General features: G+C 35.3%; 1 protein-coding gene across 2 annotated transcripts; it reads left to right on the top strand.

Annotated features, from left to right (window-relative positions):
* The first annotated feature begins 3,636 nt into the window (after positions 1-3,636).
* On the top strand, positions 3,637-12,565 carry LOC126814395 (zinc finger protein Helios). 2 transcript variants are annotated; one of them, XM_050539492.2, is made up of 3 exons: positions 3,637-3,734; positions 6,451-6,946; positions 9,778-12,565. In XM_050539492.2, the coding sequence occupies exons 2-3, from the start codon at positions 6,472-6,474 to the stop codon at positions 11,082-11,084; spliced, it is 1,782 nt and encodes a 593-aa protein (XP_050395449.1). In that variant the 5' UTR covers positions 3,637-3,734; positions 6,451-6,471; the 3' UTR covers positions 11,085-12,565. The 2 variants fall into 2 exon arrangements, with proteins under 2 accessions (XP_050395449.1, XP_050395448.1); XM_050539491.2 differs by having other exon boundaries at positions 6,451-6,961.
* The last annotated feature ends 5,640 nt before the right edge of the window (positions 12,566-18,205 follow it).

The following is an 18,205-nucleotide window of genomic DNA, read 5'->3' as shown; positions in this document are numbered from 1 at the left end:
GATGAAAGTTTTTCTATGACAAACAGTTTGTGCCAGATTTTGGTTTTCTAATTTTGTCATTCGAGGGAAAGGGGTAGTTGTAAAGGGGGGGGGGGTAACTCCTCAGGGGCATTCCAATCAACGTTCAAAAATTTCGGAACTAACATATGGTTCAATTTTATTTAAATAAATCGCTTGCGCGTAGGGATCTTTGGCAGCGGGAGGAAACCGGAGGACCCCGAGAAAACCCACGAGGTTGGACAGGCGACCCTACACCTTGTCACGTACAACGGGGAATTCGAAACCACACCAGTCGACTCAATGACGGGCCTTATGATACAGCCAATGATTTTAATAATCTTAGATATAGAAGCTTGCTGATTATTCCTTATCACGGAAATGAAATGAAATGAACTGGGGTTTAACGTCCTACTATTTTCCTCTGACTGGGTTAATGAAGACGGAATTGTGCCCGGGCATCGGCACTATGGCCGACTCTTATACCGAATTCCAATTGCCAATGGATCTTTTACGTGTACGCCAATGTATACACCCGTTCCTCGATTTTTCGTCCCATTCGAACGACTAGACAGCTGTCCTTGTCAGGCCCTCTATCCTGCACCACTGACAAGTGGAAACCACGTCGGAATGTAATCACGGAAATCACACAATGTTATAAACTTCTATTGTAAATTTCAGAACATATTGTTCATTTATTCCAATGCTAATTTTGTTGAATCCAATATCTTGGGTTTTGTTATTTGTGTTATATATTGGATGTTGTTAAGAGAATAGTATTTAATCATTATATTCTAGATAGTTCTTCTACAGTATTGACTTCCGGTTGGAAGAAGGTACCGGGAAACAAAAAGCTTCAAGGGTTAAAGGTGAAGAGTTATCACGCCAGAGGCCCATTACAGTGTGGTGATAAATGTGTGACACCTACTGAAGATTTACCGTGTGGTTGTGTAGAATATAGTTAACATGAATTAACTAAACAATGTTTAGTTGTTGATGAAAGTGAATTAACACCATTGTTACAGCTACTGATTGGAGAACATGGCAACTGATGTAAATAGAAAATGTTTATGGCAGCAGATACGCAGATCGATTAATATGATAACTTACGTCAAATCCTCTCCATTCGCATTAGAACTGAATTCCTAATAACAGGAAGTGCACACACCTGGTGTATGTCCTACTTTGAAAACCGCAATTAACAGGTGATAATAAATGGTATTAAGTCTGATCCAGTAATGGACTACCCGAAGGATCAGTCCTAGGTCCAGTGTTGTTCTTGCTCTACTCATCATTTGTGGCTAACATTACATCCCAACCCGGCATCGATCACCTTCCATACATTGATGATACACCACTCATGTCATCATTCAAGACAAGTCAGATCACCCCTGCTCTGAACACCATAACCTTATGTTCTCGGGATATAAACTAATCATTTTGGGAACAAAGAAACAATTACAGGGAGTACCTGAAACAAGTGTAACCACTCGACATTCCATCATTGGAGTTTCTTGTACCGTTAAGGATCTTGGTGTGGTCGTTCATTCATGTCTTACCGTAGAGACTCGGGTTAATCATCTGTGTAGATCGTGTTACTTCTAGTTGTAACGTTGTGTACATGCATATGTGTATTGCTCTTAAAGGCGCTTTGGGTGGATTTGGCGCTTATTATTATTTTTAATATTGTCAGTGATGCAGGGCGGAGGGTCTGGCAAGGAACGGTGTTTAATCGTTCGGATGGGATGATAAACCTTGACAGTTGGAATTCGAAATAGCAGATGATTGGTGCATTTAACCAGGATTGAACAGACTCTTGGTAACGCAAATAAGCCATGGCACTTATATGCAAAAACGATCTACTGACCATTGTCCGGCGTTTTATGAATTCAGAAAGGGCATGCCTAAATGAAAAAGTATTTTCTGTACTTCTGTTAAGGTACATCTGTACGCTATAGGCCTACTTTCGTCTGGGTGAAAAAAAAAGGTATTTTCTGACGAGAGTTACAAATGTGTTGTTTCCCCGCGTCTTGTAACATTTGTGAAATTTCAGTTATTGTTTACAAAACTCGACAACCAATCGCTATTTATATACAAATAATGAAAGTAAAATTTATTTATTTATTTTTTCAAAAACGCATTTTTAGCCCCAAAAATCAATTTCTTGCAACCGCAATGTAACGCCTCTTCCATACGTGCTAGGTATTAATATTCTACACATCCTGGCAATTTTTTTAATTTTGTGGCCCAGGGCAACAGTGTCCGCTAATCTAACCTAGTTTGGGGCCGTGGCATTTTGGGCGTGTCTGTTATATGCAGTGCGGACTGGGCCCACCTGTCCACCTGAAAGTGGGCCTAAGCCTATAAATAAAAAAGAAAAAAGAAAAAGAAAAAAGGAAAAGAGAAAGAAAGGGGGGGGGGAGAAAAGAAAGAAGGAAGGAGAGGACAGGACACAGGACAGGAGAAAGAAAATATAGGAAAAAAATGACTGACAAACAACACAAAAAAAGAAGTGTACTACAAGGAAAGAACTTTATGAGTTTGACCTCATTATACCGAGAACCGTGTAATTCATCTTTTGTTTTTGACACTGAAGAGAATTCTCAAATTCATCTAATGATAGTGCTGTAGGTCATTCTGTTATCTAATTGTATCAGGAAATCAAAAATTTGCCTTGTTCTGCTTTGGTCTGAAATGCTTGGAAAATGGGTTTGCGGTTGTCAGTTTTCAAAATTTTCCTGGAACCCCCCCCCCCCCCCAGACCTCCCTGGGACGCTCGCGCGCCTTCGGGGCGCTCGTGACACGGCGCGTACTTGTGTGGGCCTTGGTCAATGACCTGACAGGTGGGCCTTTGGACCACCAGTCCGGCACTGGTTATATCTAACCCACCGCACAAACTGTCTGGCAGTGGTCATTCATAATAACAGATTTCAGCTAATCTAGCCTAGTTGTGGTATGGAAATTGGATAAGTCTTGTCAGGGATACTCCATCACTACATATGTTTGGCAATTACATAGCTCTGTCAGGGCCGGGTACCCCACCACTAAAAATGTCTGTCAGAGTGTTTTTGTAGTACCTGGAGATTTAAGGTACACTGCTGTACGATTTTCATGTGGTACACTTTTGAGTTAATCTAGTCCACTAGAATTCACACGCAGAATCACAACCCTCACAGCAACACCCACCATCAGATACCCGGCAGACTTGCATTCTAATGATACCAGATTATGTATTGGTACACCCCACCCAGCCATCGCCCCCGCTCTATAAAACACACTAGTTTAATTTAGTAACCAATATTACGATAGTGACTTAAGCTATCGTTGGCATTTTAGCGCTATATAAATGATGAATAGCAGAAGTAGTACTAGCAGCCGACCGACGAGTAGTGGTTATAGAATTATGTCATGAATTCCGTTTTGTACATTTGGGGATAATTTTAATTGATTGTATTCGGGATGATAAAAGGCTGTAGCTAACACATCATATGTACTAGGACTACATCTTTTGGTAGTTTAAGCTTGTGTTTTTTTGGGGGGGAATGTTTTTTCTAAAGTGAGAATAAAATAAGTCTTAACATTAAATTATCTCCCCTTGGCATAGAAACTCTTTTTATATTAGAGGTCAAATGTGACGTTCTAAGTAATCAATATGGCGTCGCTTCAGCAGGAAGACATCAATTTTAGAATGCAATTTTCATCTTTTTTGTGTTATTATTGCGGTAATTGTTTTATGGGTAGGTTAATTTGATAGTTAAACATACATAAATTTCAAATATATATACATCGCCCGATAGTATTCTACATTTTATCGAATAAACGATCTATATTTGTCTCGATTCATCAACTTTTTTTTTACTCATTTTTTTGTTGTGTTGATTCTTTCACAATAATGCTATTATAATTAGCATTTCCATAAATCAGCGCTTTCACAATGCAGTCTCAGTAAATTCAGACTGTGTTTGTATTCCATAATTTATTTTTTAATGGTTTTGTGGTGAAATATTCGAATGAATTTAGTATTTCTGCAAAATATTCTTGACTTTTTATTGAAATTTGTTTATATCGGGATTACCTCCCTTTTATACCAAACCTTTGTACAAGTGCATATTATGTAGGGTTTTTTTCTATTGTTTTAAAAGCCCACAAAGCATGATCACATTCTCAATAGTTTACAAATACAATATGTGTTCTTAAATATACGGACTAACTGTATAACTTAACTGTTATTAAAGAGGCAGTATGTAATTTAGATTCGGATAAAGACTAAGTTTGTAAGTAAGAGCAGGTCGTTCTCGCTATGCTATAATAGTTTAAAAATAGATAATACCAAATGAGTATCTTGAAAATTTCCTTTAAACATGCATTTATTCTGAACAAAGTTATCAGTGTTTGTAGTTTTGACAGGGAGTAGGTCGTTTCATCCCACTACCTGTTTATCTTGGGATGTGGATGTTCCATCCCAAATTTACATGGGTCGTTATATCCCACTGATATCGGGTCATTTCATCCCACAGATTAAAAAAAAAATGGGTATTACATGAATTTTTAATATTTAATATTTTATTTAAACATTAATAACAATATGTCAATGCAATTGAGAGAATATTCCTCGAAACACGACCACGTGGACATGTAAATAAATCAGTAAGTATGTGTCCATATAAATTTCCTGCCAACTTAAGGAAGCCACTTGTTGTTATGGATTGTTCCGAATATCTTTTCATTTATCTTACAGTATGTTTTTCTACAATTTCGGAAATTGAACCCCTCATCAATCATCTGCCATTGGGTGTCAATTAACTCTACATGTACTTCTACTTTTAGTATTGGAATCAGTATTTAAAAGCTGAATGATACCTGCTCCCATAGATCTCGAATTCAGACTTCTTTGCCATACTGAAATAAATTAATGTCATATTAATGAATGTCAACTTGTAAATATTAAGGAATGTCATCATGTAAATAATATTGAATGTCATCATGTAATAAGAATATTTAAATAAACTATTAACGAATGTAAGTGGTTAAATTAACTCATCTTCACAGTCATTACCTTAAGAACAAAAGATTACAATACTGTATGTAAAAAAAATGCATAAATAAGAGATTAAAATATGCATATACTACCTCTTTTTAATCTTAGGGGGGTTGGATGGCTGAATGGTTAGCAAGTGCACGCTGTATCATAAAGCCTGTCATTGAGTCAACTGGAGTGGTTTCGAATCCACGGTTGTACGTGACAAGGAGTAGGGTCGCCTGTCCAACCTCGTGGGTTTTCTCCGGGTCCTCTGGTTTCCTCCCACTGCTAAAGACCCCTACAGACAAGCAAATTATTGAAATAAAATTAAACCATATGTTAGTCCCAAAATGACCTAATTTGTGTCCAGTGGACGTTAAACTCCATTGCTTTCTCTCTCTCTCTTTATAATCTTCAGTTATCCTTCTCGTCATCATGACGGAGCATAGTGGCACCTGTTTCATGCAGTCTCTTTTTTATCAAAAAACCATGACAAGATGTGTGGATTGTTTGTAAATTATCATAACCACGGTTCTCTCTTCTCCATTTTTTAAATTAAATCATTAAATGGCCGAACTGACTTACTGTTCTTCTAATCTAGTTGAAATCTCGAGCATCCGATGGCATCAAGGGTTGATCATGGTCTTGTCATTTTAATAAATGTCTAATCAATAATTTATATAACATTTCAGACCTAAAAAAGACCTGCAATAGGCAGATTTAACTCTTGAATAATGCATGTTTAGTACTCTTCATAGCTCAATAAAATGATGGACTATGCAAAGCTTTCAATAATGAATTTTGTTTGATGTAATTGTGGAGAATTTTCTATTCTCCTTTTCCCCCTCTAGCCTCAAACAATCAAGCTTTTAGTTGAGGTACATGTATTATTTGTGTGAGAACATTTCACGTGAAAGGGGAGTATTAATATACATGTAGTTTTCATATTTATTAATCACCAAAGTGGAGTACTGTAAATGACGATTAACCCATGAAAATTTGAGCACCAGAGACACAGAAAATTATTGGCTGGAGCCCTTTAGGGTGGGGGTCAGTTGTCCGAGGCTAGTGTGATGAAAGTGGGTGTGTAGTTTCATTACATCAGTAGCTTGACTAAGTTTGATAATGAGCAAACTAAGTATCGATAAGCAATTTGATTGGTCTTGACTTATGTAGATGTTCATTAGGTGAATGTTTGATGTTCATTGGTTGATGCTTTGGGACAAGATAAATGTACATGAAGCTTTGATTCTAACTGATGGAGAGTGATGAAACTTAGTGTATAGTTTCACTACCAGGTACTTGACTGAGTTATATCATGAACATTTTATGCTTAGATAATAAGTTTGACTGCTCAATACTTTTGGGATTTTGACAGGAGACATGAGCCTCACTGTTTAAAATGACTTTTATTTGATTGTATATATTTACAGATATTGTTGATATGCCTCATTATGGCTGAAGATAAAGAAATACAGTCTACAGATGAGCCTGTGGGCCTTAATCTCAGTGCTGTTGCTAGGTTGTTAATGACATCATCAACAACAGTGAGAACGACAGACGGGGAAGATGAAGAACGGAATGAAAACCGTCCAAATTCTCCACCACCTCCAGTAACCTCAGCAACACCACCGTTAACAAATGTAATCACAGCAGCTACTACATCTACAGCAACAGTAACCTCAGTACCAGATGAAGCACCAGATCGTCTTAATGAAGGACAAACATCAGATGCCGAGACTGATATTGTTGTTGATGATTGTCAATCACCAACTGATCTGACCATATTACAGTCAGATCTCTCACCAGACAGCTATGATTATACACCACTGGGCTATACAACATCCGGCGGATATTATAAATGCAGATTCTGTAGCTTTATGACCATGACTTACACTCATCTTCAACTGCACATGCCTAAACATGGCGGTAAGAATTATACATGTATGTCCACCAAACTTTCATTCATTCTTCTGTCTTGTTATTAGTAGTTTAGTTCATTCATGATTTGGGGGGTTGGGTTGTCGAATGGTATAATGCATGCACTTTAGATCATAGAGTCTGTCATTGAGTCAAGTGGTTTGGTTTCTGTTCCCAGCTTGTATAGTAGGCTAATTGCAGGAGAACAACACTATGTGACAAGGAATAGGGTCGTCTGTCCAACCTCATGGGGTTTTTCTGGGTCCACATTTCTTCCCACTGCTAAAAACCAGCAAGTTAAATATTGATAAAAAATTAGACCTTGTTGGTCCCAGAATTACTTGGTTTGTGTTCAAGTGGACGTTCAACTCCATTTCTTTCTCTCATTCATGGTTTAAGAAAGGGACATTTAATCCTCTAGTTTACACCATGCTCTTCAGTGCATGTGCAGGTTAATGGAAGGACATAGAATCATGGTGGGGGGTGGATGGCCAAATGGTTAGCACGTGCGTACTGTATATGTATTATATAATAAGGCCTGTCATTGAGTCAACTGGCGTGGTTTCGAATCCCCGGTTATACGTGACAAGGAGTAGGGTCGTCTGTCCAACCTCTTGGGTTTTTCTCCGGTTTCCCCCCAACTGCTAAAGACCCCTACCCGCAAGCGAATTATTGAATTAAAATTGAACCATGTAGTACCGAAAGAACTAGTTTGTGTTGAGTGGACGTTAAACCCCATTTCTCTCTATCTCTCTAGAATCATGGTGGGATTTTTTTAAAAATTAATGTGCACCCTTATTTCAGTCTCAACTACAGTTTGTAAAAATAGCTTAAAATTCTAACATGTATGTGTTTGTAATTAACACAGGAGCCACAGTGGCTCTGTAATGTGTTAGTCCCAGTGTTAGTAGAGAAAGTACATGTACCTCTGGATTTTTTTAGTGGTTTCCCCTTGTCAGTACTGCATTACGTAGTGCCTGGCAAGGAACTGTGTCTAGTCTTTTGAATGTGAAAGAAAACCGACGTCCAATTTTCACATCGGCATGCACATAAAAATACCATTGGCAGTTAGAAAAGTAGAGGTAAATGCAATCTGATTAAAATACAGATCTATATTTCATTTCGTTTTTTATACGCCCACATTGAAATGTGGTCGTATATTGTCATGGCCCCGTCCGCCGGTCGGTCCGGCGTCCACAAGCAATTTCCGATAATTACTGCCAGAGTTCTGGCTCTTGATCACTTCAAAAAAATCTTGTGGTCTCTCTAGAGGCTAAAGTTAATATCCGATGGACTTTAAATTTATATACAGTGTTTAAGGCCATCAGGCGAAGAAGCCTATTGATTTTCAGCAATTTCCGATATTTACTGCCAGAGTTATGGCCCTTGATCCCTTCAAAAAATCTTGTGGACGCTCTCGAGTCCAAAGTTAATATCCGATTGACTTTAAATTTATACACAGTGTTTAAGGTCATGAGACAAAGAAGCCTATTGATTTTCAGCGATTTCCGATAATTACTGCCAGAGTTATGGCCCTTGATCACTTCAAAAAATCTTGTGGACGCTCTAGAGGCCAAAGTTAATATCCGATTGACTTTAAATTTATACACAGTGTTTAAGGTCATGAGACAAAGAAGCCTATTGATTTTCAGCGATTTCCGATAATTACTGCCAGAGTTCTGGCTCTTGATCACTTCAAAAAAAATTTGTGGACTCTCTAGAGGCCAAAGTTAATATCCTATTGACTTTAAATTTATACACAGTGCTTAAGGTCATGAGACGAAAAATCCTATTGATTTTCAGCAATTTACGATAATTACTGCCAGAGTTATGGCCCTTGATCACTTTGAAAAATCTTGTGGACGCTCTTAGAGTCTAAAGTTAATATCCGATTGACTTTAAATTTATACACAGTGATTAAGGTCATGAGACAAAGAAGTCTATTCATTTTCATTGATTTTCGATAATTACTGCCAGAGTTATGGCCCTTGATCACTTCAAAAAACCTTGTGGATGCTCTAAAGGCTAAAGTTAATATCTGATTGACTATAAATTTATACACAGTGTTTGAGGTCACGAGGCGAAGAATCCTATTGATTTTCAAAGATTTCTGATAATTACTGCCAAAGTTATGGCCCTTGATCACTTTGAAAAATCTTGTGGACGCTCTAGAGGCCAAAGTTAATATCCGATTGACTTCAGATTGATACACAGAGTTTAAGATCTTGAGACGAACAAGTATATTGATTTTCAATGAATTTTTATGACTTGGAACAGCTAAATCCATGATACAGTATTAAAAGTTTTGTATACAAAACGTTAGCATGGTTTTCTGAGTTTTTGCTCTTAATCAGATTTTAGTGTATTATAAATGTTTCATTACCGAAAAAAGTAAAAATATGCGACAACTCTTGTTGACTGCCCGGACGATTTAGCTGCTTTGGGCGTATGTTTCGTTGCCTGGCAACCTATCTTTTATGCTTTTGATGGCCTACTCTACATGAAGATCTGACCATTTGTAGTGGAAGGTTGCGTCAGGTGTCATACAGGCACCTCACCCCAAAAACTTGCCGTAACAGTCCGCTTTATTGGCTAATCCCTCACGCCATCCAGAACGCAGATGATATAACAACCCTTCCAGATACTAGTTTAGTAAAGGCAATGAAAACGAAATTTTGAACTATAAGAAACGAAACGAAATAGGACCTGTGTTTTAATTAGATTGAAGGAAAATTTCCTGACAAAATTGTTCAGACAAAATTTCCCTCATGATCTTTATGATTTAATACTTTTATAGTTCATTTCATTGATGTTAATGATATAATTTTGGTGTATTTTAGGTCATAAAGCCCTCAAGTGTCCAATGTGTGATTATACCACTAATGATAAAAGTAATTTTCGGCGACATAAAAGACTTCACAATCGCTCAAATCCTGCTACAGTGTTACGGTGTGGTAAATGTGAGTTTACGACGGTGTTACCACGTAAAATACGTGAACATTATTGTCATGAACATAATGAGGATTATGGACCCATCATGCCTCAGATAGCTACAAGCGCTTCTATAGTTATACCCACATATCAAGAAAATCACTTTAATGGCTCGCGACATATTGACATTGCACAAGGTCATTGCTCTTCAACTGGTCTAGGTCAAGGTCACTGTACTGTGTCTGTTGGTTCGTCAGGTATCCACTCTCTGTTGACCTCGGGACAGGGACCTTCGGTACAATTTGCACGTGCCAATCCCATAATGCCAAATTGTGTTAATCAATATTCCTACGATTCGCCCAGTCATCGTGTTCACGAAGACCGAACCATAGCTTCAGATTATTTACGTTCGATTGTCTCTAATATTATCCCGACCCCACGTGTTCCCGCCACCAGTACCATCACATCATCTAGTTTTTATCTCCCACATGCGGTCGAATCATCCCAAGACATGTCACCCACAGGTCAAAAAGCCGTTTCGTCTAATAGATCGTACCAAATCGAAGAAGACGATCAACAGAAAATCAAATTTAAATCCGAGCCGTTTGATAGCGATGATGTTTCGGACGTGTCGAGTTCCGCTATCCCACTTGTTATTCACTCACGAGAAATACCTCGTCCCATGGAGGCACAAACAACGCAAAGACTTTCTATAGATATTTACGATGGGAATATATATCAGGAACACAGTAACGAAGAAACCTCATCATCCAATCAAATTTACACGGAGAACATGCGGCGTAAATATCCACGAGGCAGCAACATCAGTCATAATATCAGCATCAAATGTGAGACATCACACGTTGGCGTTCAGTGTTCATTGCCTGTCATCAAACGAGAGATGGTGGAGACTGAGGGCAGAAGGGGAGATAGAAATACTAATACCGTGCTATACAATAGGGGTGTGCAATGTGAACTCTTGACTCCACGAAGGGGTACAAACTCGCGTTCAACAAACGAACCTGGGGGCAGCGAATCACAGACATCTGACACCCGGTGCAGTCACTGCGGAATAACTTTTGACGATGAAGTGCTCTTTTCTATACATATTGGCTGCCATTCGCATACGGACCCATTTGTCTGTAATGTATGCGGCAAACAGTGCTCTAATAAATATGGGTTTTATTCCCACATCATGCGTGGTCATCAGTGCTGATCAGCTGAAGAGGTCAGATCATCTTAGTCACGGTTGGTTGGGTTCATCTTCACAATATCAACGTATTATCACTCGTTAGTTTCGTAAACCACAGGAGGACATCAGTAACCTAGGCAACCTTCGGATGTAGATTATGGTTAAGACTAGCATCCGTTTCCGGCCCATTTTTAGAGGTACGATCTACATGTCCAGCACAAAATTCAAAATGTCAGTTACTGTCAGGTATACAAATGTACTTTTAACTAAAATCATTATTTTCAGCCCTGACATATAGTTGACTACAAAAAAAATAATTTTACAATGTCTTTTCTAAAACTTTTACACAAAAAGTTGTCAATGTTATTTTTGATATTTTAAGTACATATATGTACATATCCTGCCACATGGAGATCATCAAAAATGGACAGCATTTTAAAGATTTAACATGTTACTTTTCTTCAATTTCTAAGTCATAAACTTTCGTTGAATTTAATGTTAATTTTTCAGTCTTGACTAAGATGGCTAGTCCACTTTAAGTATATTCTTATTATATTATTGTTAGGCCAGACCCAAAAATACTTTTTTCCACATTGTATATTCTTTAGACCGAATCTTTAAACACTGTTGAGTGGACGTTAAACCCCATTTCTCTCTCTCTCTCCAACCTCGTGGGTTTTCTCCGGGTCCTCCGGTTTCCTCCCACTGCTAAAGACCCCTACGCGCAAGCGAATTATTGAAATAAAATTAAAAACCATATGTTAGTCCCGAAATGACCTAGTTTGTGTCGAGTGGACGTTAAACCCCATTTCTCTCTCTCTCTGCACATTAAACACAACAATTATTTTGCAAGAATTTGGAGACGAGCTTCAAAACCAAAATGAACGATATCATCTTTACAGTGCCCTACGCTAGAAAGTTAATGACATTGTTTTGGAAACGTGTCCGAACAAGGTATAATCAATATTTTTTTAGAATCATTTGAGTAACTGGATAGAGCAATAAACTATAATTTATATTTAATATATGGAAAAACAGCTACTAACATACATGTATTTATTTGAGATTTTGAAGAGTATTCTCTAAACATTATCAAGTAATCAAATAACACACTATTTATGGATAACAATTACTATGGTTTATTTCACTGTGTCGTTTCAACAAGATTTCACAAGTCCTTATCAAGCATATAACACAGATCAACGTGTGAAATCTTGTAGTGAAATACACCATAGTAATTGTTATCCATAAATAGTGTGTTATTTGATTACGTTCCAATTACTAAATGCCATTCAAATAATATTATCAAGTAATGTTTTTCCACAAGTATGTGTTACAGTTTAAGGTATAATCAATGACAAAATGTGGAAAATAGGATTGCCTGTCTGAAAATAGGATTTCTGGTCCAGAAAATAAGATTTCAGGTCCAGAAAATGTAAGTGGAATATAATATATTTTGGTCTGGTCTATATGTTATTATTATATAGTGTTAGATATTTTGAAAGATATATTTTTGACTGTTTTGATATATGTCTGCTGTTATTTGTTATTTATATTTTGAATTAATTCAGTTTTTTTTTTAAATACTAATTATGTACTATTTAGTGTAATCTAGAATTTAGTTCATTTTAAATGTTTTTAAGTATAAGATTTACATTAATGTATATCATTATTCATATATATATTTTTTCATCTACATGTGCTAGTAAAATCAGTGTGAGTTATCTGTCCTTGTTTTAAAAATGGACACACCAGTCTCTTCATCTTTTGTAAAGTAATGAATCATACTAACATTTTTCTATACCATTTCATGTATGTAGAAGTGGCCAAACCTCCATAAAGAGATGCTGTCACTTGCTTTAGAAAACAGGACTGTGGTCATACTTACAGTGAAAGAAATTAAAGCTACCAATGAGATCGAAACCAGGTCAGACCTGAGAGTTTATAATTACCCCAGACTAATCTACGTGGTCGATGTTATTGATTGCAGTTGAATATTAACTGAACAAATTATATTTTTGACATTTATTTTCCATAACAATATATTCTGGTTCTTGCTTGTATCTGTTAAAATCTTCTGCAGGAATTGACCTTCATTCAGGCCCATAATTGGTTGAGTATAACCAACAGGAATTGGCCTGGTTTCAGGCAGATGATCAAGCATTAAATTCTTTCACTGCTCACAGTTATGTGCAATTTTCATACTTACACCTTTAATGGCAGGCAGTATTTTGTATATTTGTGTTTTTGTAGGATATTTATACTTAGATTGTCTAAAGATGCATTATGTAGGACCTAAATCTGCCTATGTCAAATGTTATATAAATCATTAATTTAACATTTATTTACATGCCCGACCCATAATCAGCTCTCTAGAACTTCGGATGGTTTTAATTTTCAACAGATTTAAATATGATTGGCTGTTAATGGTTTAATTTAAAAATGGATAATCAAGACTTTGGTTATTATGGTAGCAATGACAATCGTGACTACATTGTTCTGCAATCGATGATAACTCTGCTTAGAATGAAGTAATTTGACTGAAATTTTCAACATATTCTCTTTTCATTATCATATCTCGTTATTTTACTATTATAGCTAGAGCTGTTCGCTTTTTGTCTAAATCTTACATAATGCATCTGTTTGACTACTTAATTAAAGGAGACAGTCTGGGGGCCTGTTTCATGAAATTTTAACTAAGATAAAATCCAAATTTTAGTAATTTAATTGGATAATATTAAATTGTTTTTAGTACTTAACCAATCAAAATTGAAGTTTCCTCTTAAATTTTGGATTTTATCTTTAGTTGAAATTTCGAGAAACAGGGCCCTGGCTATCTGTTTTTCTATATTCTAACAATAGAATGATAGTTATGAAAGCATTTTGGAACCTTTGTTAATTGTAACTTCAAGGCGAGTTTGTTGATTTTCTACTCTAACACACAAATCAGTTTTGCAAATGGTTTCTAGTGTTTTGATATGAATGAAGACTTACATGAATACATCTTACAGTCACTATGTTAATTCTTTATAGATACGTTAATAACAGACTTAGAATCATCATGCATTGATAACAGACTTACATTCATCATATCTTTATACATGTAGATGCATTAATAACAGACTTACAATCATCATGCATTGATAACAGACTTAAATCATCATATCTTTATGGACTTTCATCATATCTTTATAGATACCTTAATAACAGACTTAAGATCATCATGCATTGATAACAGACTTACATTCATCATATCTTTATGGATATATGGACTTTCATCATGTCTTTCTTTATGCATGTGATACATTAATAACAGACTTACAATCATAATGTCTTTCTTTTTCATAGGATTAGTAACAGACTTACCATCATCATATCTTTATAGATACATTAATAACAATCATCATATCTTTATAGATACATTAATAACAATCATCATATCTTTATGGATACATGGACTTCCATCATATTCATGTGATACATTAATAACAGACTTACAGTCCTCATATCTTTATAAATAAACCATTAATTGTACAATAAATTGTACACAATAAAACTGTGATCTTGGAAAACAAATTAGATCTTTTTGGCCATGACAGTAATATTATATTATAGAATTAAGAAATGAGGCATAAGATCAATTCAAGTCATATCATTATATCATTGTCTTTCTGTTGTTAGAATATACAAATTTATATAATTTCTGTGTAAACCTATATTTGTATGGTTTAATGGTCGAGAGCAAGACATTTAACATGCATTATGCAAGAGTAAAATCTGCTTAATACAAGTCTTTCTTTAGGCTTGAAATGTTATCTAAATTATCAATTAGACATTAATTAACTTATCCAGACCATAATAAACTCTCAATGTCAAGGCTAGCCTTCGATGTTGGCTGGATTAGATTCCTATATGCCGCTAACGGCCATTGATAATTAAATCAGAAAAAGTGGATAATCGAGACTATGCTGTTTATAAAATGATTTTAGTAATGATGACCGAGACTATGCAAAAATTTCACCTGCTTCTTTCTCGGCTCACAGTGGATCAATTTGACTGAAATTTTCAGCAAATTACCGTTACACTATCTAGTTTTTAACTATTATAGCGAGAACTGCCATCTCTTTATCTTATCTCCCATAATGTATCTTTAAGTAATATATTGATACTGCACGAGGCATTAGCTGAGAGTTGTTTCAATATATTGTGCAATGTCTTTAACTCGAGACCAATAAACAACTTAAAATACAGACACTATCCCGCACGTGCTTTTCAATGAAATACATAACGCAAGTCCAATATTTCATCGAGTATAGATAATGAACGATTGGCAAGTTGCCCGTACATTATTGGAAATAATGGTACGCCAACATCAAAGGATGACATCACATCTGTATTTGAAGTACACATGTACATGTATTTATTGTGATTAGATTTATTTCATTGTTAAAGTCTCTGATTATCATTTGAGGATTTTGAATATTTTGAAAGCAAAAATCTCGAAAAGGAATATCATGATTCAATTTGGTTCAGATATTCTGTTTTGAAAATTTGTCAAGATTTGCATCCTCTGTAGACTGTAGACGGTATCAACTAATTACGGTCAAAACTATTTCATGTCATCCATATTTTTTCATCACAATCCGGGCTCGTGAGAGAGAAGAGGTAATGCTACCGAGACACTAGGAGAGGGGTTCACTAGTCCGTCGATATAAGAAATACTATAAATGTGGGCATCAAAAAACCTAATCCTAACCCTAACCCTGATAATAGATATTGGTGGACTAATGAACCCACGGACTAGTGCACCTTAACACTAACCCTAACCCAACCCCTATAATAGATATCGGTGGACTAATGAACTCGTGGAATGCTAACTAGTCTGCGAGTTCAGTAATCTAGGGCAGTCTGATTTATGCTGGTCATGTTCAGGACATGGAAAGTTATTGGTCGCATGCCCAGTCTTGTGGGTTTTCTCCGCTGCTCTGATTTCCTTCTATTTCTAAAGATCCCTGCATGCAAGCAAATTATTGATATATAAAAAAATACTGTTCCAGGTTAGGCCCTATGTAATAAGGTTAGTGTTGCCAGGAGACAAATCTCTCTTTCTCTCTCTCGCTCCTCACCCCCACCCCCATATTATATTATTTTGCCCAAGTGAAACAAGGATGGCTGCTATGTAATTTATACATGTAGTTGGAGGTTTATGCAAACCTGGACTTCATTATAACATTAATGAGTTGTGTTTTCATATTTTATAAGTTTTTTTATTAATGTTCTTTTTGCCTGCTAATTTTATTTGTGAACTGGTGATTGTGTTCTTGTTTAATTATATTTTAATATGACTCATGACATTTGTATAGTATGCACAGGGCTGTAAGCATTGGTTGATACAACCTTAGCTAGAGTCATACTTTATTGAAATATTGAAAATCAAAATTAAGTATCAATTTTAGAAGTAGATTGAAATTGAAGGTTATAGATAATTGTTGAATATTTGATACTTTAATTATAAAATATTGATATTAACAAGCAGTCATGAAGCTTTAAAATTTAGAAATTCAAAATTGTTTGAAGTATGACTTTACCTGAAGTAAGAATGAAGCATACAGCCCAAAGAATTTTCATTTTGAAAAATAAGCCAAAAAACCTAAATTTGTACAAGTTATTTATATATATATTATGTATGTATGTACATATATATATATTTATTTAATACGGTAATTCTGGATTGTTTTAAGGCTTAAGACCAGTGTTTAGGGGTATTTCATGCATAAAGAATATCAGCATTGTTGAAAAATAGCAATGAATCTTTTAATTCTAAGCCAAGTTATCTGGAAATTATTAGCCATGTGTATTTATATTGTAAATGGTTTCCAGTGGTTAGATTGACTTGATTTGATTGGAATCAGTATTAATAGGCTTCCTGTCTTCATTAGCCCAGTTGGAGCAGAACAGTATGATGTTAAACCCCATTTAATTTCATCAATAGGCTACTAAACTACCTTGGATAAGACTTACCATCACTATGATCATTCTTTATAGATACATTAGTAATAGACTTACAATTATTATATCTTTATAGCTACATTAATAACAGTCTTACAATCATCATATCTTTATAGATGCATTAATAACAGATTTACAATTATTATATCTTAATAGATACATTAGTAACATACTTAAAATCATTATATCTTAATAGATACATTAGTAACATACTTAAAATCATTATATCTTAATAGATACATTAGTAACATACTTACCATCATAGATTTATTATAGATACATTAATAAAAGCTTTACAATCATTATAGCTTTATGAATACATGGACTTTCAATCATAACTTGGGACACATTTACATCTGACTTACAGTCTTGATATCTTTATGGATGCATGGACTTACAATAACAGACTTACAGTCATGATATCTTAATGGATACATAGACATATAATAACAGACTTACATGGACTTACAAATCATTTTGGTATGATGTTAAACCCCATTTCATTTCATTCACAATCTTCTTATCTTTATAGAAATCATAAATAACAAACTCAAAATCATTACGTTTTTCTTTATAGATGGGACACATTAATAACAGACTGACAATCATTAAAATCTTTATAGATACATGGGACACATTAATAACAGACTTACAATCATCAAAACTTTATAGATACATGCAACATATTAATAACAGACTGACAATCATTAAAGTCTTTATAGATACATGGGACACATTAATAACAGACTTACAATCATATCTTTATAGATACATGGGACACATTAATAACAGATTTACAATCATATTCAGCTAATTTATATCATGTTTGTCCATAAATGACCAAGTTTGTGTTGTATGGACATTAAATCCCTACTTAGTCTTGTTTGTCTGGAAATGACCTTAGTTTATGTTGTTTGGACTTAAATCCTGGTTCATCAGATCATCTCTAGTTTCATCTTTAATTTAACACACACCAGAGATCTTTAACTCCATTTTTAACTGGTTAATCATGTTATTTTTAATATTTTTATGTATGGAATAGCCCCAAATGTTCTAATAAAAAAAAGATAAGAGCTTTATTACATTTACTCACGTTTAATATATGCATTCATATTTGTCGCTAATTATGAGTATCT

The sequence above is a fragment of the Patella vulgata genome, chromosome 3, assembly GCF_932274485.2.
Source record: "Patella vulgata chromosome 3, xgPatVulg1.2, whole genome shotgun sequence".
Taxonomy (NCBI): domain Eukaryota; kingdom Metazoa; phylum Mollusca; class Gastropoda; family Patellidae; genus Patella; species Patella vulgata.
This window is presented reverse-complemented; position numbering and strand designations above follow the sequence as displayed.